Genomic DNA, 24669 nt, shown 5'->3' with positions numbered 1-24669 from the left:
CTAACTACACTCCTTAAACCCCGTAGTTACCCTGTAAGTATAGTGTGGTACCCCGTAATTAGCCTATAAGTACAAACATTTGTCCCCTGCTTCATAATACAGCCCGCGACCCCGTAGTTAGACTATAAGTACAGATCTTGTTACCCTCTAGTTAAAGTATTTTTTCACTCCTTAAACCCCGTTGTTATACTCTAACTACACTCCTTAAACCCCGTTGTTATACTCTAACTACACTCCTTAAACCCCGTTGTTATACTCTAACTACACTCCTTAAACCCTGTTGTTATACTCTAACTACACTCCTTAAACCCCGTTGTTATACTCTAACTACACTCCTTAAACCCCGTAGTTACCCTGTAAGTATAGTGTGGTACCCCGTAATTAGCCTATAAGTACAAACATTTGTCCCCTGCTTCATAATACAGCCCGCGACCCCGTAGTTAGACTATAAGTACAGATCTTGTTACCCTCTAGTTAAAGTATTTTTTCACTCCTTAAACCCCGTTGTTATACTCTAACTAGACTCCTTAAACCCCGTTGTTATACCATAACTACACTCCTTAAACCCAGTTGTTATACTATAACTACACTCCTTAAACCCCGTAGTTAGACTATAAGTACAGATCTTATAATTCACTCCTTAAACCCCGTAGTTAGACTATAACTACAGCTAAACCCCGTTGTTATACTCTAACTACATGCTTATTTGCGGGCTGTATTCGAAAGCGTTTCCCAAACATTTCTTTGAGGAGAAGCTGAAGGGTTTCCATGTTTCCTTTGGCAGATGATATATTTTGAGGGATATGCATCTCTGGGAATCTTGATATCTTTTATGTCAGTCTTTACCAGTCTGGCAGCGGTTTTCACAAGACACACTTTTTCTTCATCAACATCATTATTGTCCTTCCTAGATGCATGCAAAAATGCACTCAAAATATTTGAGGGCTTCGGCTTCAATAGGCGCTTTCACGTAACCACTTCTGGTTTGCCATTGATTTCTGTAATGATTATTTGATCACCATTTCAAGGTTATTGTTCAATTTTCACAGTTACTTCTCCAAGTGCAATTTGCTCATCGTCATTCTGTTCTAAATAGCTGTCTGCTCTTTTTCTTTGGACAACCATGTTCTTCATCAAAGGTCTGAGGTATTTGTTTTTTGGTACAGATAGCTGGCATCTGCAGCATGAAGATCTTGGGCAAATGAATCCTGAAGGGCTTCTTCCTCTGTGGTGTTTTATGGCAGTTGGCATCCTTTATGTTGCATTACCGCCTCCTTCTGAATTTATCCATCCACTGTTTCCTTACATTCTGTAAAACCCGATCCCCTCTCCTCTTTTGTTGGTATTTCCTGAAAGCATTCTTCTTCTAATGGCTTTCTGGCATACTGATTGCAGTGGTCCTAACAGGAAACATAAGTGGGCAGGCGGCATGTGTGCCATGATTGTGATGTCACGATTGTCATGTAGGCCTATCAGTGATGTCATCAGTGATGTCACTTGAGCAATTGTGATGTCATCAGTGATGTAATAAATCCTTCTTCTGTGGTGTTTTATGGCAGTTGGCATCCTTTATGTTGCATTACCGCCTGGCTGAGGCTTTATAAGTGTTATAAGTTTATGTTTATTGTTTATTTATTTTTGTTTATTGTTTATTTGCACAAAGAACATGAATAACAACAGATAGTACAAGTATATTAATAAGCTATTATTAAGCTGTCTATTAGTAAGCTATTAGCTAACTAGTAAGTGCTTATTAAGCTAGCCTACTTTGAATGGTAACAGACAATGACTGTCATTGGTAACAGATGATAAATGGCGGTCAACTTATCCATAACCTTCGGATATGGAGAACACTTAGCCTGTCCACTCGTCTGCATGTTTGAGCTACAACTTGCGCTGTGCCTTGCCGAAATCAAATTGCCTCCAATGCGAGACTCATGAATGACATGACTATGAAGTTATGGTTTGCGATGGTTGTCTGAGGGAACAAGATGTGCATGAAAACTCACCCTTTTCCACTAACTGTAGCATTAGAACATATTAGCCACACTTAGCTACATTTTTTATGTTTTGTTTTGTTATGTTACAGTATGTTTGGTAGGGCTTTTCCCTAGCCCCGCCCCTTTCCTGACCACACCCCCCCTCACACATACACTCCCCCCACCTGTCCATGTCCCCTACCCACCTCTCGAATCCAGACTCTCTACGACCTTCCTATCCCTAGCAACGGACCCTTTTCCCTAGCCCCGCCCCCTCCTTTGAGCCGACCCGGATCAGATCCGCCCCAAAGTGTAATGGGTTCTTCCTTGGCCCATGCTACACCCTTCCACCAAGTTTCATGAAAATCGGCCCAGTACTTTTGCCGTAATCCTCCTGCTAACAGACAAACGGTCAGACAAATGGCACAGAAAACATCACCTCCTTTGTGGAGACAATGCCAATTTTGACAATGTTCCACTACTGGGATTTTTAGTAGGCTATGTTAAATTGGAAGGTTTCAAGAGCTGAATACAACACAAATAATTTCTGTTGCAATTAGTTTAAGGTTGGGTCATTTTTTCTCACAGATTCCGGCCTAGACTATTAAGGTTGTGTGAACTGTTGCCGTTTTTAAATTGTAAACACGGGCAGCCGGCTAGAGTCAGATGCTCAAATTCAGGCTCCATAGGGTTCCATTGCCGTTGCCACCCACGGTTTGTGGGTGACGCGGTTTGTTTACCAAAATGCTGCTCGGCTGATCCCTCGTATTGGCCTACGTACGGTGTAGCCTACCCAATTTTATGCTTTTATCACAAAACTGTGGGATTCAAAGCGGTTGATGCAAGAATGGATCGGCCCAATCATTATGTGCCTCCGGATGATCCATTGTAGCATGGAACAGTTTCCGGGATATTATGATTGACAAACGTCTGAACCAATCAGGCACTCGCACAATGTTGCCTTCATGTGCTGTCTGTTATGTGCTGTCTAATGTGCAGTCGGAAATCTAGACAGAGAGAGAGGATAAAAAAAAATATATATATATATATATCGGCTGTTTGCCCCAATACATCTTGAAAGACATCTCCGTGATTCTGATCAATCACCTGTGGCAAGTTCCAATTGAAAAAAATCCAGCACATAATAAGTGAAAGCTACATCTTCCATACAGGTCGAGTTTATTCGGGGGGTCAGTAAACGCAGCACCAAAACACATGTTGGAGCCTTCTGGAAGCCGACACCCCTTCTCGTGAGCGTCCGAGGCCGAGCAGTCTACTCCCGAACAGCGCGGACCAGTTTTCCCCCTCCTTCGCTGGCTCTAACTGCTTCGCCATGTCTGCGATAAAAGCTCTCAACCCGAAAGCAGAGGTAGCCCGGGCCCAGGCGGCCCTGGCTGTTAACATCAGTGCCGCCCGCGGACTTCAAGATGTGCTGAAGAGTAACCTGGGACCTAAAGGGACCATGAAAATGTGAGCAGCGTCCAGCCCCGTGCAGCATGCGCAGCAGCGGAACCTTTTGTTAAGCACACTTGCTAAGCTAACTTGCTAACAGTAGCTTCTAATGAGTGTTTGGGCAAGTGGTTTAGCGTTGTAATCGCCACCAGTTTATGTATGTTATCTGTGTCATTTAATAAGTCGTGCATATGGCGTAATTTATACGTTTATGTTAAACTAACGGTTCAGTTGAGGCCTCCCTTGCTAACTGCAAACCGTATTTTACCGGCGCACGTTGCCCTGCCTTGTCATCGTCATGATCCGTTTTGACAATCAAGCTAATGTTAGCATGACAGCGCCACCAGCCGGTTAGCAGACTGCGCTAATGCCAACACTTACTACACTACACAAAACACTTAACGCTAGTTAGTTAAATTTAGTTTCTGCCAAACCTGCCTTTTGCTTTTTCAAAGTTAGGAGCTAATGTTGTCTTGAAATTCGTTTAACCGCAACGTTTGTTATGCTGTGTAAGGAAGTTCAATGAGATTATGCTTCATAATCTGTCTGACAATTTACTGTTGTCACGCCTTGTCTGCCTGTACTAGTCCAGACGGCTCACCACATTTTATTTCACTGTTGTTGACCAGCATTGCCATGTAAACAGTAACCTTAGCTAACTTAGCTGCCCGTCTCACTTGCCTCTGCTAACCCATCCCTGTGTGTCTCGACCGACAGGCTTGTGTCTGGTGCGGGGGACATAAAGTTGACCAAAGATGGCAATGTCTTGTTACATGAGATGGTAAGCAACGGTTCAACTGTGAAATCTCTATTTTGTGCAACCGACTTATTTATCTTACTGTTTACTGTCCAGTCATGAATATAGGCATTAGTAACCACACCCCTATTGTGTCTTGTCATTTAAAGACTGCAGGGAGACTGTGCTAGCACATTCTCACATCAACATAATAGGATAATAATCGAGTTGTAATATATAATACAACTATAATATATAACGTAACGTATATAACATGTAATATATATAATATCAATAACTTACACTTGAATGAGCATGCATTCAAAATGCTTTACTTTCATGGATGTATTTCAATATGCATTTTCACATGTTGCACAGAGGCAACATGTCTTGTATGTCTGCTACAACAAGCAGATTGCAGCTATGGTCTGCAGGAGTTGTTGCCTCCCCTACATGTATTCATCAGACAAGTACACCACCACATGATTGGGGAAAATCCGGATTTGATCATTATAATTTGTACTCTTTCATGCACCCTCAAGGGTTTTTGCTTAACCCCTGTGATGAAGATCTTCCGTTTGGTGTTCCGGTGCGTTTGCAAATGTTTATTTTATTGTTCCCTCAGCAAATTCAGCATCCCACAGCATCGCTCATTGCTAAGGTTGCCACGGCGCAGGATGACATCACAGGTGATGGGACCACTTCCAATGTTCTCATCATTGGCGAACTCCTGAAGCAGGCCGACCTCTACGTGTCAGAGGTGAGAGGTCGAGACCTGTCTATTAAAAACCTCTACGCTTATTCTGTCTATTGAATGAACACTGATTCAGGTAAAATCTCAATCTTAGTGTTACTAGACCTCAGCGCTGCCTTTGACACGGTTGACCACGAAATTCTACTGGACAGACTGGAAAACTGGGTCGGGCTTTCCGGCACGGTCCTAGAGTGGTTCAGATCTTATCTGCAAGACAGGAACTACTTTGTCTCCATTGGCAACTACACATCTGACCAAACCAAAATGACATGTGGGGTACCCCAAGGATCAATTTTAGGTCCTGTCCTATTTAACCTTTATATGCTCTCTCTGGGCCTAATTATGCAAAAAAACAAAATAGCTTACCATAGCTATGCAGATGACACCCAACTTTACATAGCCCTCTCATCGGATGACTATGCCCCCATAGAGACACTGTGTCAGTGCCTTGCGCAAATTAATGATTGGATGTGCCAGAATTTTCTCCAACTTAATAAAGACAAAACAGAGATAATTGTCTTCGGCAAAAAAGAAGATAGGCTCAAAGTTACTGCTCACCTCGAATCCCTATCTTTGAAGCCAAAGGACCAGGTAAAAAATCTTGGCATTATTATTGACTCTGATCTAAATTTCAACTCCCACATCAAGCTTATAAGAAAATCTGCCTTCTATCATCTAAAAAATATAGCAAGGATTAGAGGCTATATGTCCAAACAAGATCTTGAAAAACTAATTCATGCTTTCATTTCTAGCAGGCTAGACTACTGCAACAGTCTTTTCAATGGTCTTCCCAAAAAAGCTATTAAACAACTACAGCTCATTCAGAATGCGGCTGCTAGAGTTCTAACAAGAACCAAGAAAGCTGAACACATTACACCAGTTCTCAAATCCCTGCATTGGCTGCCAGTAAATCTTAGAATAGACTTTAAAATTCTGCTAATAGTTTACAAATCTCTCAACGGGTCAGGCCCACACTACATCTCTGAAATGCTTCTACACTATGAACCATCCAGATCCCTGAGATCTTCAGGCACTGGTCTACTAATTGTCCCGAGGACCAAATCAAAACATGGTGAAGCCGCGTTCTCCCACTATGCCTCTCATAACTGGAACAAACTCCCTGAACACATTAGATCTGCCCCTACTCTGCCTATTTTTAAATCCAAGCTAAAGACCTTTATGTTTACTCTTGCCTTTAACTGCTACTAAACTACTGCCTCTCTCCAGCCCGGCAGAATAAACCTGTATTCGGCCTGTAATTTTTAATTTTTTTTCCTGTACATTTCCAACAAATGGACTGTACATGTAATAATAATACTGAAGAATGCCTTGTAACTTATTTAAAACAGAAATAATGTTTCATGTTTGTTAATTTGAGTACCGTAAATTTCGGACTATAAGCCGCGGCTTTTCCCCCGTTTTTTGGCCCCTGCGCCTTATATAACGGTGCGGCTTATCTATGGATTTTTTCAGCAAACGGCCACTCGGTGACCCGCCAAAATCGATGGATTTTACAGGTTACACAGCTTCATCTGCACATTTTATGTGCATTGCTTTGCTGCTTGTTTTTTCGATTATTTTTTTGTAAAGCACCTTGAATTGCCTTTCTGTATGAAAGGTGCTATATAAATAAAATTTGACTTGACTTGACATCATTTGGCGGAAATCAACCGGCATCACGGTGAACATGGCGCTCAGCTAGACAGCTGCTACACCAGACCAAACAATATGTTTTAGCGATCTGATCTAAAATGAATAAGGTGACCAGAACCAACTGAATAACTTTAAAGAGTGGGGCGAATGTCTGCTGGAAGAAGCACAAGACTGAAAACCAGTAAGCAGAAAGAAAAGAGACGAAGCAATCACCGCCATGAATGAGGAAATGACTCACCTGCTGGAGGCTGGAGATACACGGCTTGGGCTTAACTTTTACTCCGTGAAACACTATCGATTAAGTCCGACATCGCTCAGAGGTTTTGAGCAGCTTGAAAACGTGCAGAAGTCCATCCACTCACTCACTAAAGAAAATAAGGCAACCGTGAACAGAGTTTCTAATGCGGAAAAGCGCATCAGCGCACTGGAGGACAAAAACAACACAGTGAGTCCGAAAATGGATAAAATGCAAAAACAAATCGAAACCCTGCACACGCAGGTTGATGACTTAATCAGCAGGAGTAAAAGAAATAACATTCGCCTGATCAATGTAAAAGAGGAGCTGAGATTGGTGACATGGACGCTTTCCTTGGCAAAATCCTGTGTTACATCCTGGACCTGAAGGAAGGCGAGAAACCACAGTGGACAGGGCACACCGGGCGCCTCGGCCACGTCCAGACCCCGGCCTGACACCGAGAAGAAGCCTCTTCCCCGCAGAAGGGTACGCGCTTTTTCGTCCGGCAGGACCTCTCCGCGTTGGTGCAACAGAAACGCGCAACATACAACAGCATCATCGAAAAGGTTAAAGTCAATGGATATCGCTTTGGCGTACTGTACCCAGCGAGACTCGTCATAACCATTGATGGACAGCGGCGGAACAAGAGCTCAAAGTGAAACTGCCGAATATCTTTTGAGTTGGACTGGTCAATAGTACTGTGAGTAACTAAAATAAAAAACGGAATTCTCTCTTCTTTAGCACTCTTTCTAACTATAAATCCACTTCTGTTTTAATTTCCTCTCTTGCCCTCTTTTCACCACACCGCGGACACTGTGTGCACTGTAAAAAAAAAACTCAGGTGGTGTTGTGTTATGTTGTTTTGTTGAAATGTTAATAAATGGGAGCTTCCTCAAACAGCCATCTCTTTCCCGACAATCCCCTCTGTGCACGAACCCTTACATATGGTAATTAAACATTAAAACACAAAAAAAAAAAAAAAAAAAAAAACATTAAACACCTGCGGCTTATAGTCCGGTGCGGCTTATATATGTAACAAACAGGCAATTTTGCTGCTGCGGCTTATACTCCGGTGCGCCTTATAGTCCGGAAATTACGGTATATATTCTAACTAAAACTGTCGGCTGTGTTTTTATGCCTCCGCCGGCGAAGCCAGGCCGAAGGCATTATGGATCCGGGTTGTCCGTCCGTACGTACGTACGGCCGGCCGTCCGTACGTACGTCCGTACGGATGTTTGTTAACGCCATATCTGAGGAACGCCTTGACGGAATTTCATCAGATTCGCCTTAAACATTCACTTAGGCTCAACGATGATCTGATTAGATTTTGGTGGTCAAAGGTCAAAGGTCAAGGTCACTATGACCTCTCGAACGCCATTTTCAAGCTTGTTAACGCGATATCTGAGGAACGCCTGGACGGAATTTCATCAGATTCGCCTTAAACATTCACTTAGGCTCAAGGATGATCTGATTAGATTTTGAAGGTCAAAGGTCAAGGTCACTGTGACCTCTCAAACGCCATGTTCAAGCTTGTTAACGCGATATCTGAGGAACGCCTGGACGGAATTTCATCAGATTCGCCTTAAACATTCACTTAGGCTCAAGGATGAACTGATTCCATTTTGGTTATCAAAGGTCAAAGGTCAAGGTCACAGTGACCTAACAAATGCCATTTTCAAGCTCGGTAACGCCATATCTCAGTAACACATTGACTAAATTTCTTCACATTTGGCTCAAATATCCAATTCTGCACAGAAACACCTTGATGCTATTTCTTCCAATTTGGCTCCAACATCCACTTGGACTCAAGAATGAACTAATGGCGGAGGCATAAGTCCGCGTTGCGGTCGTTCTAGTTTATATATGCATTGCTTTGCTGCTTGTTTTTTTCGATTTTTTTTTTTTTTTTGTAAAGCACCTTGAATTGCCTTTGTGTATGAAAGGTGCTATATAAATAAACTTGACTTGACTTGACTATTGATCTCGCCAAGGATGTGTAGCAGTACGGTCTATGTGAACGTGTTAAATCCACCTGTGTTAACACTTTGAGTGCCACGGCCCTTGGGCAAAAGGTGCTGTACTGTGCCACATAGGCCGCAATGCATTTTAATATAGCCATATAATTTTTTGTGTTCCTCTTATATGGACAACCAATAGCCTCAATGAAACTTTGAACCCTTCTGTTTAATTAAAAAAAAAACTGTGTTTATAAACCGTTCCATTTTGGAAATACACCCCTCTGAAAAAGAGTGTTTTCGACCAAAAAGAGCATGCTGAAATTGGTTTCTGAGATAATCACATCTTTATGTTAGAAAGGCGACAGAATGAATTCTGCTTTGAGTTGAACAAACATCGAGCCTGCTGCTGCATGGGTGTGTGTGTACTGTCAATGGTTGTATGCTGTTAGTGCCCTGCGTGCCCCACCCCCCTCCTCCTCCTCCGTGGTGGGAGGAGTCGAGTGTCTCTGCTCTGCTGCGGTTTGCTCTGTTTGATCTGCACTGAAAAGTCCGCTGCCTGCACCCCCCGCTTTTTTACAGCGTGTCCTCGGCTCCCAGCTGAGAATAATGTCACTTTTCATAAAGACGCTGGTGTCGCCGTGTCGGCAACTAAATCATATGGATGGACTATCGCAGCGGACATGGATGGGGCTCAATTGTGGCAGCAGATGACTGCTGTTCACAGGCACAGCTAACGACGTTATGCTTCAAGCATATCAATGGCGATTTCCGTTTCCTCATGACTTCTTCTGTCTTTTCTCCTGGCCTTTGTCTAATCGGGAGGGCACTGTCGCCACCTAAGGGTTCTGTAAAATAGGTTAGACACATTCAATAGCTCCCATATTGTAAGAGGCGATGTAAGAGGCTTAGATCGACATTCCCCCGTCAAAATATGAATTTGGAGTTATTGACGCCATTTGGCGTCGCTGGCAGCCTACGGTAAATTTCTCTTGACGCCATATGGCGTCGCTGGCACTCAATGTGTTAAGTAAGTAAATTGCGGAGACCCAGGTTCAATTTGCTGTAGCTGCGGTACTGCCGGCCTCGTCAGACTTTCCTACAGACACAATTGACTGTCTGTGGGTGGGAAGCTGGCGAGAGATGGAGTCCCGGTCGCTGCACTAGCACCTCCTCTGGTCGGTTGGGGGGAGGGGAACTGGGGGGAGTAGCATGATCCTCCCACGTGCTACGTTTGGGGGGGGGGGGGTGTAAGGGTGACCGGTGAATCTAGGATTGCATCATCGGTTAGGAGGACTAGCCAGTCAGAAGACAACAGGGGCGGGTCTTGCCAAGTGAATAGGCTTGTTTGAGATGAGCAAGTTCTGCGCAGATTCGACCAGCGCCTTTCTTGCCCCATTGCATGATGGTTAGAAAAGTTGTCCGACTTGCTCCGACTGCGTGAGCCACGGGACTTGCTCGTGAGAGCAAGGCTGGCGCAGATTTGGAGCAAGGCGCCGCCCCACCGACTGCGGATGACACAGGATGACGATAAACGCATCAAGCTGTGCGCCCATTGGTTCAACACAGGTGCATCACAAACCCACAGTGAAGTGTAGAAACTGCAGATGGATTTCTCTGTGCGCACCTATAGAGAGCCGCAGGAATGAGTCCGGAAAACATTGATGCTAACACTCCCGGTTCTTCACTGTTTTCGCCTATGGGATTTTTGAATGGGTTTTTGGCGCGATGCTTCAAATAAGGTCTGTGGTTAACGCAAGCTTATTCAAACGCGAACCAGTGTTCAGCAGGATAATCTTCACACATGAGGACCACTTTTATGAGTTTTTAAGCTTTTACGTGCCGTTAAAAGGGCGGCTAGCTAGCAAACGGCTAAATGAGACTACACTGTATAACAGGCAGTGAAATTGAAATACTGATGTGCTGTATCATCTACATCTATGCCCTGAAAACTTCAATAAACAGAAATGTGAGAAAAAAAAAAGAGACTACACTGTTAAGTCGACGGGGATATTATACGTCAATAACGTCATCACTTCAAAGGATGAACACGGAAATGATCTTTCCCTCACCTGGTTCAGCCCGGGGTAATCCGTGCACAGCAGCGCACACATCAACAACACTCCAGGGGCCAGTTGCACCAAGTGGTCTTACGACTGGTCTTAAGCTAAGTTGGTTGTAACTTTACGACCTAACAACTACGCCGGTTGCACCAAGAGGGCTTAAGCCTTCTTTTCACTACGCCCAGGCGTAACTCTTAACGCCTGGTCAGGCGTAATGAAGTGCCTGCCTGTAACAGAGATCTCCGTGTCTATCAGCAGAGACCTGCTGTAATTGAGTCCTTACCATCCTCATCGTAGTAAAGTTGCCTTTGAAGCATGAAGTTAGATTATAACAAACTAGTTGTGTGGCTTAGCCTTCCAAAATGTTGAGTGTCGTTTTTTAGAATTTACTACATAGAATTGGGAACGTTACATTCAATTTCATTCAGACTGCCTGACACTCAATCGCCGCCATTTCCCCCGGGGCTTCCACAGGAGGAGGGGGGTGGGAGGAGGGAGGGTGTAGTGACACACATACAGTAGTGGGTGACGGCGCGAGGCACATTTTTGGCCCAATCAGAGGGCATTCCCCAGCAATTCACATGAACGCGCATTGCTACGACCAGCGTAGTTAAGACCAGATGTAAGCCCTATTGGTGCAACAGGCATAAATCCACTCTAAAGACTGGTATTACGTAACTAAGACCGACGTAGGAGTTACGACCAGGCATAGTTAAGACCACTTGGTGCAACTGGCCCCAGGTTGAGTGGTGACGTGACGTGGAAGCCTATGCGACACTGTGTAGTTCTGAATTAGCTTAGCACAAGCTTTTTACTTCTAGGGCTCGCATTTATGCTTCAAAACTCATGAAAGTGGTCCTCATGTGTGAAGATTATCCCGCTGAACACTGGTTCGCGTTTGATTAAGCTTGCGTTGCCCAGAGATCTTATTTGAAGCATCGCGCCAAAAACCCATTCAAAAATCCCATAGGCAGAAACAGTGAAGAGCCATGAAGTCCAGGACTTCCGCGCTCAAACTACAAAAATATGTCATCCCTGCGGCTCTCTATTGCGAGAGAGATTATTATTATAACCGAGGAGTCTATTTAACGCACAACAGGCGAGACACACGCAGATTAGGGTTGCACGGTATACCGAAATGTAATACTTTTTCTCTTTTTTTTCTTTTTTTTCCCCCCGATTTTTTTTATCCCATTTTTATCCCCCATTAGTGCTAACGTAATTTCTTTATCCTGGTTGCTACTCCACCCTCTGCCGATCTGGGGAGAGCCGAAACTGGCTCCATGCTTCCTCCGAGACATGGGCAGTTAGCCAGCCGCTTCTTTTCACCTGACAGAGGAAGCTTCACCGGTAGGACATAGCACGTGGGAGGTTCACGCTATTCCAACCAGTTCCCCTCCCTCTGAACAGGCGCCCTTAACGACCAGAGGAGGAACCACATTAGCAACCAGGATATTGCATGTTTTTGTGAAGGGGGTTCCTATATGAAGGAAACCCCCGGGAGGCACGGGGAGAACATGCAAACTCCACACACAAATACTTTTTCTATACTTTTTATTTAAAACGGTTCGGTATTGGAAGTTCCCAAAGTTCGGTACCATCACTTTAACTGGTCGTTGCTGTGCTTTTAAAATGAAGTTGCGGGATTCCTCGTCTAACGTTACACGCGAAGCAACAAATAAACACACATTTCCCAGTGTCTCTGCCATCACACTGGACATCAACACTAGCGGGAGACTTCTCCCCCTCCATATACACGAATGTTATGCGTAACGAACATGAATCTTACCGAGAGGGAGAGAGCTAAGCTAAAGTAGCTAACAGCTAAGTATAGCTAGCGTGTTAGCGTTAGCTAGCCGATCTGAAAAGCATGTAAACAGCGGTGAGATTAGTGAGAGTCGGTAAAAGGAGGAGAGACCCGCGAGTGCTTGTGCAGAACTGGTGCACGTTGTGTACAGCGGGTAATGAGCCGCTGTTATGAAGATTAAAGCGATATTCACGGAGTTGAGAGCAGACAAACACTCTCAGCTGCATCCTCTCCAGTCCTGCACATGACGCGTTCAGGAGCCGTCGGTAAAGCACGCGCGTGTGGCCTTTGAGTGACATCTGTAATGTGTCACAACAAAATAAATAACCTGGGTTACCCTTACTACGTTATCGTGTGTTACTGGACAGACACACTAATAACTTTTCGGTCTGAGCCATCTTACATAGCCTACAGTGTGCACACAGCACACTGTAGGCTATGTAAGATGCTGCAGTGCTGCAGTTCTGTGTTTCTATTTTCAATGAGACAGGCAAAGGACCTGTCTCAAACATTGAGTGGTTTCAATCTATCAGTGCAAAATAGCCGCTATTACTCTTATCACTCTAAATGTTTTTTTATTTAGTAATGTCAAATAAAATTTGACAAAATATATTACTCTAGGAATTAATTTGAAACTTTGCAAAATTACTACATCAAAGCAGCAACTCACTTTTTGTATAGTTTAAACTTTTAGGCTACATTTGCAATTGCAATAATGCAAAATCCCAAGGCACACCTGGACTTGTCCTAAGGCACACCAGTGTGCCTAGGCACACCATTTGGGAACCACTGGCCTACATTATGGCGTTGTTCTAACACTGAGAGACATTCAGTTAATATGGCGTTATTCTTCTAACACAGAAACATTCAGTTAGTTATTCTTCTAATACAGAAACATTCAGTTAATATGGTGGTCTTCTAACACCAGAGAGGCCCATTTCAAAAGGTGTCCTTCAATCCCACAGTGTTACTAAACCTTGAATTTGTGAATGTGATCAACCTTGTGGACATTCGGTTTCTTATCCATTAGGTATCGAGTATCGTATCTGTATCGAGTATCGTATCAGTATCGAGTATCGTGATACTAAACTTGGTATCGGTATCAAAGTCAAAACTTTGGTATCGTGACAACCCTACTGCAGATAGCCTATGCTTTGGTTATCTTACTTCTGATAGTAGGCTGTTCCGTGTCGCGGGTCCTAGCCTTTCAGGTGGAGGCGGAGTGGATGGTGATACGGCGCTATGACAACCTCCACTGGCAGAACGAAAGGCGTAACACATTTATCCACCAATCCGCTTTCACCACTTTCACATTGGAGGCGCGGATCACATATTCCGTAACATTTACCCGCTTTCAAGGCCGGTGTGAAAGCGGCTAATAACAGCAGCAGCGCTAGTTGCTAGCTCATTGCTACATGCTGAAAACGATTGATGTGGATTATGCAATGAAGCAGCCTGCATGGTACGTCCGGTGGATGGCTGTAAACAGCATTTTCCCCCCTCTAGTCCACAATAGAAAGCCTCCCCAGCCAGACTCTGGCAAGCGAGACTATGCCGTCTGTAACCGGGGGCAGCCGAGACTACAGTATCCCAGTGTCTGCGGAGATTTCCGTGTCCGCGCGCGTCCCGCACCAAATCCGTTTGGAAAGTGAAACGTGTGTTTTGTGTTAAAACTACTGCAGTGGCTTGTGAGCTAACTTACTGCTTGATAAAACAAAAAAAAGAAGTGGAACAGAAACTACTGTCGTGTAAATCTATCCATTTTAGTGTCAGTGGAGTCATCACTTCCTAGTTTACAGTAGAGAGGTGGAGGAACCATGGCTTCAAGTGTTGAAGATGAGATTTTGAGACTCATTCATCATTGGACAATACAATGTAAATCTTACCATTCTATCCAATCAACAAATTGGTTGTTGATTGGTGAGGGTGGTTGAGGCTTCACTGTTGTGAATTGCATGTGTTTTTCGACCAATCATAGATTAGCATGAGATAAATTACAAAGGAAAAGAAACGCCCAAGGGGGTAATATTAATGCAGCATACCCCTGAGGGCACAGACAGACCCAGTGGCACAGACTCTGTCTGCATGCCACCACTGTCCTTTCCGTCAGTGCCCTACAGATGTCACCGTTGAAGCATTTTAAGAAAATCAGCCATGACTTTTATGAAGAAAAAACACATTTGATTGATATTTTATTAAAAATATATATAAAATCTCCCTCTCCTTCTCAAAAAACAAGGGAGGGGGCTCCTCCCCTGCCTCACTAGAATAACGCGTATATATATATATATATATATATATATATATATATATATATATATATATATATATATAATTTGGTGTGTGGATCTTTGGAGAATGCATGAAATCGACAATATGTTATGAAACACAGAAAATGTTAGGAGACAAAATCCATCAACTGATTTTTGCCTTGCAGGGCCTCCATCCCAGAATCATTGCGGATGGCTTTGAGGCGGCAAAGGAGAAGGCCTTGGCTGTCCTAGAGGAGCTGAAGGTGACTCGGGAAATGGACAGAGAGACGCTCATCAACGTAGCGCGCACCTCCCTGAGAACCAAGGTCCACAAAGAGCTGGCAGACTGTCTCACCGAGGTGAGAGATGAGGGCAAAATGTCAGAGCAAATGCAGGGCTTCAGGGACTGGCATCTGAAGCTATGACCTGACCTACGAACTAAGGAGATTAGAGATGACGGATAACGGTTTAAATTTGTGCAATACTTAAAGGGGGACTTACCCCCCCAGATATGTGACAAAGCGGCATGCTGCTTATTTGAAAAAACCTATGGGAAAAACCAAGAAATTAACGTCTCCTCTTGTCTCGCTATACTCTTTGGCTGTGCTCGGGTCAGGGATTTTTTTTTACCAGAAATCGACGCCATGACAGTTTGCCCGCCGCCTAAAAAAAAAGCTTAATTTTTGCTCTTACCACAGAAGTAATCGGTATCCTCAATACATTTTCTTTTAGCAGGTTTCTATCCCTGGTATAAAGAGTGGAATAAACTTAAGGATATATTTATTCTTGCCACATGCTTCTAAGTTGTTCTTTGCACAGAGAACACCCAAGGATGCTAACGTGGCTCTCCTTGGTCTCCTATATCTGTGCTACAGGAACTCTGATCTGTTACCTCTGCATTAGGAGAGCTGCTTTCTCCCCTACATGTATTCAGCGGATCAGAACAAGCTGATGTTACCTATGTTAAAATTCAGGCTTGTTCAAGTACATGATGCATTGCTTCTTGAATTGATGCCTACATGGCAGCTGTAGGAAAAAAAAAGTGTTTTGGGGGTACGTTACACTTTAGAGCATTTTTCCAGTTGGGATTGAACAGTGCTTCTGCAGTCAGATTGGTTTTCACATTCCTGTAGGCCTAATAAGTGCTGATTGTGTTGCTGATGGGTTTCATGACTGCTTGTCTGCAGGCTGTAGTGGATGCTGTGCTGGCCATCGCCAGACCCAATGAGCCCATCGACCTGTACATGGTGGAAATCATGGAAATGAAACACAAGACTGACAGTGATACACAGTGAGTCTCATTAAGACAAAAGGCTTGCAATGCAAAGTCATTCATCCATTTAATTAGATTTGTCCAAACCAAAGAAAAGTTGTCATCGCCAAGTCTTAAAATAGCCCTCTTAAAGCTCACAATACGTCTTTCTCAGGCTGATCAGAGGGTTGGTGCTGGACCACGGTGCGCGACACCCCGACATGAAGAAGAGGGTGGAGGACGCCTACGTTCTGACCTGCAATGTCTCCTTGGAGTACGAAAAGACGGAGGTCAACTCCAGTTTCTTCTACAAGAGTGCCGACGAGCGGGAGAAGCTCGTGTCGGCGGAAAGGAAGTTCATTGAGGAACGCGTGCAGAAGATCATTGCCCTGAAGAACGCCGTTTGTCCCAATGATGAGAAGAGCTTTGTCGTCATCAACCAGAAGGTATGGTTGTACAGTGGAGCTGCACAAGTATTTCAACATCAGCCTACTTAAAGTTTTGGCTCTAGGGATGCACCGATATGAAAATGTTTGGCCGTTGCCGATAACCGATATTAAGATTGCTGTTATGGCCAATAACCGATATTTACCGATGTCGATATGATCTGTATAAAAACACATCTATGATAATAAAATGTTTTGTACATACTGAAAAACACATGTAAACACTGAATTTGAAAAAGTTATGCATTTCTTTATTTCAAAAACATTTGTAAAAGCCCATAAATCATAGATTTACTGCATTATTTCATCTCAATGTGAAGAATTTGGCTGATACCGATAACCGATATTAACATTGCAACATCGGACCGATATGTTAAAAAAAGACTAACATCGGCCGATACCGATATGATTGCCGATATATTGTGCATCCCTAATTGGCTCCTTTAATTTTGTTTGACTTATTAAATGTGAAATGAAATGTTGACCATGAGATTTAAGTGCAGTGTCAGCTTTAATATGTGGTTATTTTCAACTTTATTGGATGAAAGTCACAGAAATAAGGCGCTGTTTTCATATGAATCGTTCAGAAGTATTTGGACAGATGGTAATGTTGTAATTGCAGTGATGTCTAGTAGTCTGCAATCCTTAAACTTTTAGACTGTTGATGTTGTTCTCAGTCTCTCGCCAGGCTGTTTACATTTGAATGTCTCTCTGAAGATTAATCTATGGCAGTGTTTCTCAAACAGTGGTCCGCGGGCGCCCCCTAGTGGTCCGCGAGTAGATTTATATTTTCCCCCTTTTTTTTTACCTCCCACTATCCAATCAGATAAATGTTATGTTTTCTGGGAAACGGAAGGTCTATCGTGATGCCCATATAGGACTATGTATTTTTTCACCCCGAATCCAACGCCACCAGCCCCGAGTCTCTACGAGTTACGGTTGCGGAGATAGGTCCACTCTGCATGCAGGGCTACAGGAGAGAGACAGAGTAGGCAACAGCGGGGGGTTGGGAGTTCCAAGTTACTGACCAAACACTCTATTTCAGTGATTGCTGTCAGAATATAGAGCCATTTAACAGTTATTTGAACACAAAAACATCACTGAATGCAACTTTAAGATGGCAACAGATAGCCTATTTGACTTTGGCAACATTGTGCATTTATTGAGCTTTGAATATATTTGAACTGAAAAGGAGAAATGAATGGTAAATGGACTAAAATAAATTGTATATATTTTTTATATCGGTTATCTTGTTTTCATAATTGTGGGAAGCCAGAAATTTGATTCATTGTACAGCCTTAATGCTATTTGTCATTTAATTAGCCTGTAATTTGTCATTTACAGTTGAAGTAGTAGGCCTATTGTTTTTGGGGATGTTTTGGGAGTTAGGTGGTCCCTGAGTTTTTATGCCTCCGCCGGCGATAGCCAGGCCGGAGGCATTATGGATCCGGGTTGTCCGTCCGTACGGCTGTCCGTACGGCTGTCCGTCCGTCCGTCCGTCCGTACGATGTTTGTTAACGCGATATCTGAGGAACGCCTGGACGGAATTTCATCAAATTTGCCTCAAACATCGACTTAGACTCAAGGATGATCTGATTAGATTTTGCTGGTCAAAGGTCAAAGGTCAAGGTCACTGTGACCTCTCGAACGCCATTTTCAAGCTTGTTAACGCGATATCTGAGGAACGCCTGGACGGAATTTCATCAAATTTGCCTCAAACATCGACTTAGACTCAAGGATGATCTGATTAGATTTTGGTGGTCAAAGGTCAAGATCACTGTGACCTCTCGAATGCCATTTTCAAGCTTGTTAACGCGATATCTGAGGAACGCCTGGACGGAATTTCATCAAATTTGCCTCAAACATCGACTTAGACTCAAGGATGATCTGATTAGATTTTGGTGGTCAAAGGTCAAAGGTCAAGGTCACTGTGACCTCTCGAACACCATTTTCAAGCTTGTTAACGCGATATCTGAGGAACGCCTGGACGGAATTTCATCAAATTTGCCTCAAACATCGACTTACACTCAAGGATGATCTGATTAGATTTTGGTGGTCAAAGGTCAAGGTCACTGTGACCTCTCGAACGCCATTTTCAAGCTTGTTAACGCGATATCTGAGGAACGCCTGGACGGAATTTCATCAAATTTGCCTCAAACATCGACTTAGACTCAAGGATGATCTGATTAGATTTTGGTGGTCAAAGGTCAAGGTCACTGTGACCTCTCGAACGCCATTTTCAAGCTTGTTAACGCGATATCTCAGGAATGCCTTGACGGAATTTAATCAAACTTGTCTCAAACATCGACTTGGACTCAAGGATGAACTGATTACATTTTGGTGGTCAAAGTTCAAGGTCACTGTGACCTCTCACACACCCAATTTCCAAGCTCTGTAACGCAACATCACAGGAGCGCCTTGACGGAATCTCTTCCAATTTGCCTCAAATGGCGATTTGGACTCCAGAATGAACTAATGGCGGAGGCATAAGTCTGCGTTGCGGTCGTTCTAGTTTTTTATTGGTTAAGTGGTCCTTGGTCTGTGAAAGTTTGAGAAACACTGATCTATGACTATGGTTGGCTGTAACTTGCTGATCTAGATCAGCGGTTCTCACCCTTTTCCGACCCAAAAATAATCTAAAAAGAAAAATGACTACCGTAATTTCCGCACTATAAGGCGCACCTGAGTATAAGCCGCAGCAGCAAAATTGCCTGTTTGTTACATATATAAGCCGCACCGGACTATAAGCCGCGGGTGTTTTGATGTTTAATTACCATATGTAAGGGTTCGTGCACAGAGGGGATTGTCGGGAAAGAGATGGCTGTTTGGGGAAGCTCCCATTTATTAACATTTCAACAAAACAAGCATATCCCGCTGGGGATCTTTTCTTTTGGCATTGTGAGACGCTTAAAAATCACCATCGGCGGGAGCTTTACTCCAGATGCTGTGCAGCCAAGAACACAAGTGAAATTCGTTCTCTCGTGACCTGTGGTTCTCAACGTGATGGACGATTCACCTTTCTTGTTAACAGTCCTAGTGAGAGGCAGGTCGAACGTCAAAGGCACTTCATCCATATTTATGATCTGCTCCGGTCCGATGGAATATTCCTTGATCTTTCTTTGTGTGAATTCGCCGAAGTTTGTAATTTTCTCCTGGTAGTCGGGAGGGAGTTGCTGACACACAGTTGTCCGCGCCCTGACGGACAGTCCCTTTCGTCTCATAAATCTGAAACACCAGGATGGTCCACCTCTAAAATTTTCAATTTTCATTTCGGTGGCGACTGTTTTGGCCTTCAGTCGGATCTGAACGGTGGACACACCTCGGCCGTCTGCTCTCTGTGTCAACACCCTGATGCCAAGGTTACGTGCTGCTGCTCGATTTCCTTCTTTCCTTCTTCTTCTCGCCGCCATCGTCGTAACACAGCCAGTGCTCCATCTTTTGAAGCATGATGTTAGATTACAACGAGCTAGTTGTGTGGCTTAGCCTTCCAAAATGTTGCCGTTAGTTTTTTAGAATGTAATACATAGAATTGGGAATGTTACATTCAATTTCATTCAGACTGTCTTTCAGGCTCAATCGCTGCCATTTTCCCCCCGGAGCGAGGGAGGAGGGAGGGTGTTTTACTGTAGTGGCTGAGAGAGCGTAGTGGCACAGTGCTCCAATCAGGTCGCGAGGCACATTTTTTGCAACATCATCCAATCAGGGTCTCGCTCTCGTAATGTCTGTCTTGCTCTCGTTCTGCCTCATACCAACATCCATAGATTTTGGAGGTCCCCGAGCGGCCGTTAGCTGATAAAATCCATAGATAAGCCGCACCGTTATATAAGCCGCAGGGCCAAAAAACGGGGGAAAAGCCGCGGCTTATAGTCCGAAATTTACGGTACTCTGCTCAACCTGAATTTTTGCTCTTACCACAGAAGTAATCGGTATCCTCGATACATTTTCTTTTAGCAGGTTTCTATCCCCGGTATAAAGAGTGGAATAAACTTAAGGATATATTTATTCTTGCCACATGCTCTAAGTCGTGCTTTGCACAGAGAACACCCAAGGATGCTAACGTGGCTCTCCTTGGTCTCCTATATCTGTGCTACAGGAACTCTGATCTGTTACCTCTGCATTAGGAGAGCTGCTTTCTCCCCTACATGTATTCAGCGGATCAGAACAAGCTGATGTTAAATGCATTGCTTCTTGAGTTGATGCCTACATGGCAGCTGTATGAATTCTAATTCATTTGAATACATGAATACCTTTTTTCTTCTGTTGTATTCTGCAGGGTATTGACCCGTACTCCCTAGATGCCCTGGCCAAAGAAGGCATTGTAGCCCTGCGCAGGGCGAAGAGAAGGAACATGGAGAGGTAAGGAAATCAAATAAAAAAGTTTGCCATTTTGCAACGGTCATTTGCCTTTGTTTAGTGGCAATGGGATTGTTGTGGTTGATGGGCATTTTGTTCTTGACATGTGCAAACGCAACACAAGCAGAACCCAAGTTTGCAGTTAATTTCGCATTGCCATATGCCTGTAAGAACATACATATCAGTGTTTCCCCTAGAATATTTGTCAGGCCTGGAGGGAGCCACCGAAAACCTAAACCCACGTGGCGCGATGGCTTCTGGTCACATGGTGCAGCAGGCGGTCTGCGTTAAGAGAAACTTCACTCTGTGATATTAATACTCAAGACTTAAAACAATGTGATCACAAGGAGGATGACTTAATAATGAAGTGCATTTATTGTTGAAGAAATCAGCTGTGTAAAGGCGCTGACAGGGTTCTGCGCAGCCTCGTCTTGGAGCCTTGCCGCCGACTAGCGGCGAGAGAGAGACTGTGCATACTCTTGAACGTAACTTGGCACGTTGGCTGCGGTACACGTCCAAAACACTAGGTGGCTTGTGGTACATTGCATATGACGTTATCATGTCGTTTACCAAGAACTTGCAATCATGTCGGTGTGGGGACATTTTATTGTCCCTCCATTTCAAAACTCATTCCGGTGAGCCTGCAGAAGGCTTTGCTAGATGAGGGACAAGCACTGTTAAATGAGGAAATGGCATTTCCTCATTTAACAGTCCCCCACTCCACCCTCTTTTCAGTTGTGGTTGGCGGACATGATCTCTGTTATACGAATGGAGAGACTCAGGTTCTTGAGGACCAACTCACCTGGGAGATTTCAAACTACCGTAAATTCCGCACTATAAGCCGCACCGGAGTATAAGCCGCACCTGCAAAATTGCCTGTTTGTTACATATATAAGCCGCACCGGACTATAAGCCGCGGGTGTTTTAATGTTTTTTTTTTTTTTTTTTTTTTTTTTTTTTAATTGTGTTTTAATGTTTAATTACCATATGTAAGGGTTCATGCACAGAGGGGATTGTCGGGAAAGAGATGGCTGTTTGAGGAAGCTCCCATTTATTAACATTTCAACAAAACAACATAACACAACACCACCTGTGTTTTTTTTTACAGTGCACACAGTGTCCGCGGTGTGGTGAAAAGAGGGCAAGAGAGGAAATTAAAACAGAAGTGGATTTATAGTTAGAAAGAGTGCTAAAAAAGAGAGATTTTTTTTTTTTTTTTTGGAAAAAATCTATAGATAAGCCGCACCGGACTATAAGCCGCAGGGGCCAAAAAACGCCAAAAAACGGGGAAAAAGCCGCGGCTTATAGTCCGGAATTTACGGTATTTGGGACCCGTTTCTGGCCTACCTTGACGAGGTTAGGGGTGATGGGTGATTCGCCCGGCCGGTCTTTCTCCCTCAATTTATATATTTGATTTGATTTGATTTGATATGACGGTTACAAGTTGAAATACAGTGTACTAAACAAAGTACAGACACGGATCTCAAAGAATAACATCAAGGATAAAGCACAATAAAGTCAAGACTTATTTCCATTGTGGTCCTTGGTCTAAAACAGGTAGATAAAAAAAACAACAACAATATAAACATAAAATAATTAGCAGAAGCATTCATACAGTGTGATTTATGCAATGAGAGATGAGAAACATACATATCAAAATACACAAAAGAAACTACATCAGAGCTTAGACAGGGACTTGTTCAAGAAGCCACAATTTGACCTTCTTCTTGAAAACGCCTTGGCTGCTTGTACATATATATATTTACAAGCTGTATGTAACTGGTGGCACTAGTGTATGTATGTTTTTATGCCTCCGCCGGCGATAGCCAGGCCGGAGGCATTATGGATCCGGGTTGTCCGTACGTCCGTCCGTACGGCTGTCCGTCCGTCCGTCCGTCCGATGTTTGTTAACGCGATATCTGAGGAACGCCTGGACGGAATTTCATCAAATTTGCCTCAAACATCGACTTAGACTCAAGGATGATCTGATTAGATTTTGGTGGTCAAAGGTCAAAGGTCAAGGTCACTGTGACCTCTCGAACGCCATTTTCAAGCTTGTTAACGCGATATCTGAGGAACGCCTGGACGGAATTTCATCAAATTTGCCTCAAACATCGACTTAGACTCAAGGATGATCTGATTAGATTTTGGTGGTCAAAGGTCAAAGGTCAAGGTCACTGTGACCTCTCGAACGCCATTTTCAAGCTTGTTAACGCGATATCTGAGGAACGCCTGGACGGAATTTCATCAAATTTGCCTCAAACATCGACTTAGACTCAAGGATGATCTGATTACATTTTGGTGGTCAAAGGTCAAAGGTTAAGGTCACTTTGACCTCTCAAACGCCATTTTCAAGCTTGTTAACGCGATATCTGAGGAACGCCTGGACGGAATTTCATCAAATTTGCCTCAAACATCGACTTAGACTCAAGGATGATCTGATTAGATTTTGGTGGTCAAAGATCAAAGGTCACTGTGACCTCTCGAACGCCATTTTCAAGCTTGTTAACGCGATATCTGAGGAACGCCTGGACGGAATTTCATCAAATTTGCCTCAAACATCGACTTGGACTCAAGGATGATCTGATTAGATTTTGGTGGTCAAAGGTCAAGGTCACTGTGACCTCTCGAACGCCATTTTCAAGCTTAACGCGATATCTCAGGAATGCCTTGACGGAATTTAATCAAACTTGTCTCAAACATCGACTTGGAGTCAAGGATGAACTGATTAGATTTTGGTGGTCAAAGGTCAAGGTGAGCTCTCCAACGCCATTTTCAAGCTTGTTAACGCGATATCTCAGGAATGCCTTGACGGAATTTAATCAAACTTGTCTCAAACATCGACTTGGACTCAAGGATGAACTGATTACATTTTGGTGGTGAAAGTTCAAGGTCACTGTGACCTCTCACACACCCAATTTCCAAGCTCTGTAACGCAACATCACAGGAGCGCCTTGACGGAATCTCTTCCAATTTGCCTCAAATGGCGATTTGGACTCCAGAATGAACTAATGGCGGAGGCATAAGTCCGCGTTGCGGGCGTTCTAGTTTCTTTCTTTTCTTTTCCTGTATCTGAGTTTGTTAGTTTTTTTGTTTTTCTGTGTTCTGGTTTGTATGCAGTTCCATACAAACCAAAAAGGCCAGCTGTAGACTCCAATTTTCCTCCCTTTCTATTGGCTGAGCTCTTGATCAGTGACGTAGCTTCATCAGTGACGTCACCAAACCCAGTATTTAGTAGTTTAGTTTTAGAGTACGTCAGATAGGCTAGGTTGTGTTTGTTTGTAAAAAAAATAAAATAAATGTTCGTCCGTTTGCATAGGTATGTGAGAAGAGATGAGGAATTACTCCGTTTTACAGTAAATGTCAGGTCTTTGACCTGGATTCATCAAGAACGCAGCTAATTTGCAATATATATTGATTTTCAGCAGTAAAAAGTGTTGAGTATCTCTTTGTAGTATTTAGTAGTTTAGGTTAGGCGTGGGCGATAGGGCGATCTTAGATCGTTAACGATTAGAATGGGTCCACGACTAGGGATGGGCGCGAGTACTCGGGTACTCGAGCACTCGTTCATAACATCAGTATTCGAGTAACGTTTCTGCTGTTCGGGTACTCGCCCCACTCCCCACCCCTTTAAAAATGGTAGAAGATCTACGCACGCATCGTCATGTGGATCTGGCAGCAACCAGCAGCGCTGTGTTTCCCTCCCATTCAACGAACACGCCTGGGTTTCTT

At 43.6% G+C, this 24669-nt stretch overlaps 1 protein-coding gene across 1 annotated transcript in view; it reads left to right on the top strand.

Moving 5' to 3' along the window:
* Positions 1 to 3237: 3237 nt before the first annotated feature.
* Positions 3238 to 24669, top strand: part of cct6a (chaperonin containing TCP1, subunit 6A (zeta 1)) — a 28829-nt gene continuing 7397 nt past the window's right edge. Inside the window, exons 1-7 of the mRNA XM_083633482.1 lie at positions 3238 to 3449; positions 4149 to 4212; positions 4793 to 4927; positions 15072 to 15245; positions 16074 to 16177; positions 16314 to 16584; positions 20858 to 20940. Coding sequence (XP_083489608.1) covers positions 3313 to 3449; positions 4149 to 4212; positions 4793 to 4927; positions 15072 to 15245; positions 16074 to 16177; positions 16314 to 16584; positions 20858 to 20940 — 968 coding nt within the window. The 5' untranslated portion in view covers positions 3238 to 3312. The remainder of the gene's footprint in view (positions 3450 to 4148; positions 4213 to 4792; positions 4928 to 15071; positions 15246 to 16073; positions 16178 to 16313; positions 16585 to 20857; positions 20941 to 24669) is intronic.

Source organism: Poromitra crassiceps, assembly GCF_964638095.1.
Source record: "Poromitra crassiceps genome assembly, chromosome: 1".
NCBI classification, from domain to species: domain Eukaryota; kingdom Metazoa; phylum Chordata; class Actinopteri; order Beryciformes; family Melamphaidae; genus Poromitra; species Poromitra crassiceps.
The sequence above is the reverse complement of the archived record's forward strand: the minus strand, read 5'-3'. Positions and strand labels throughout refer to the sequence as shown.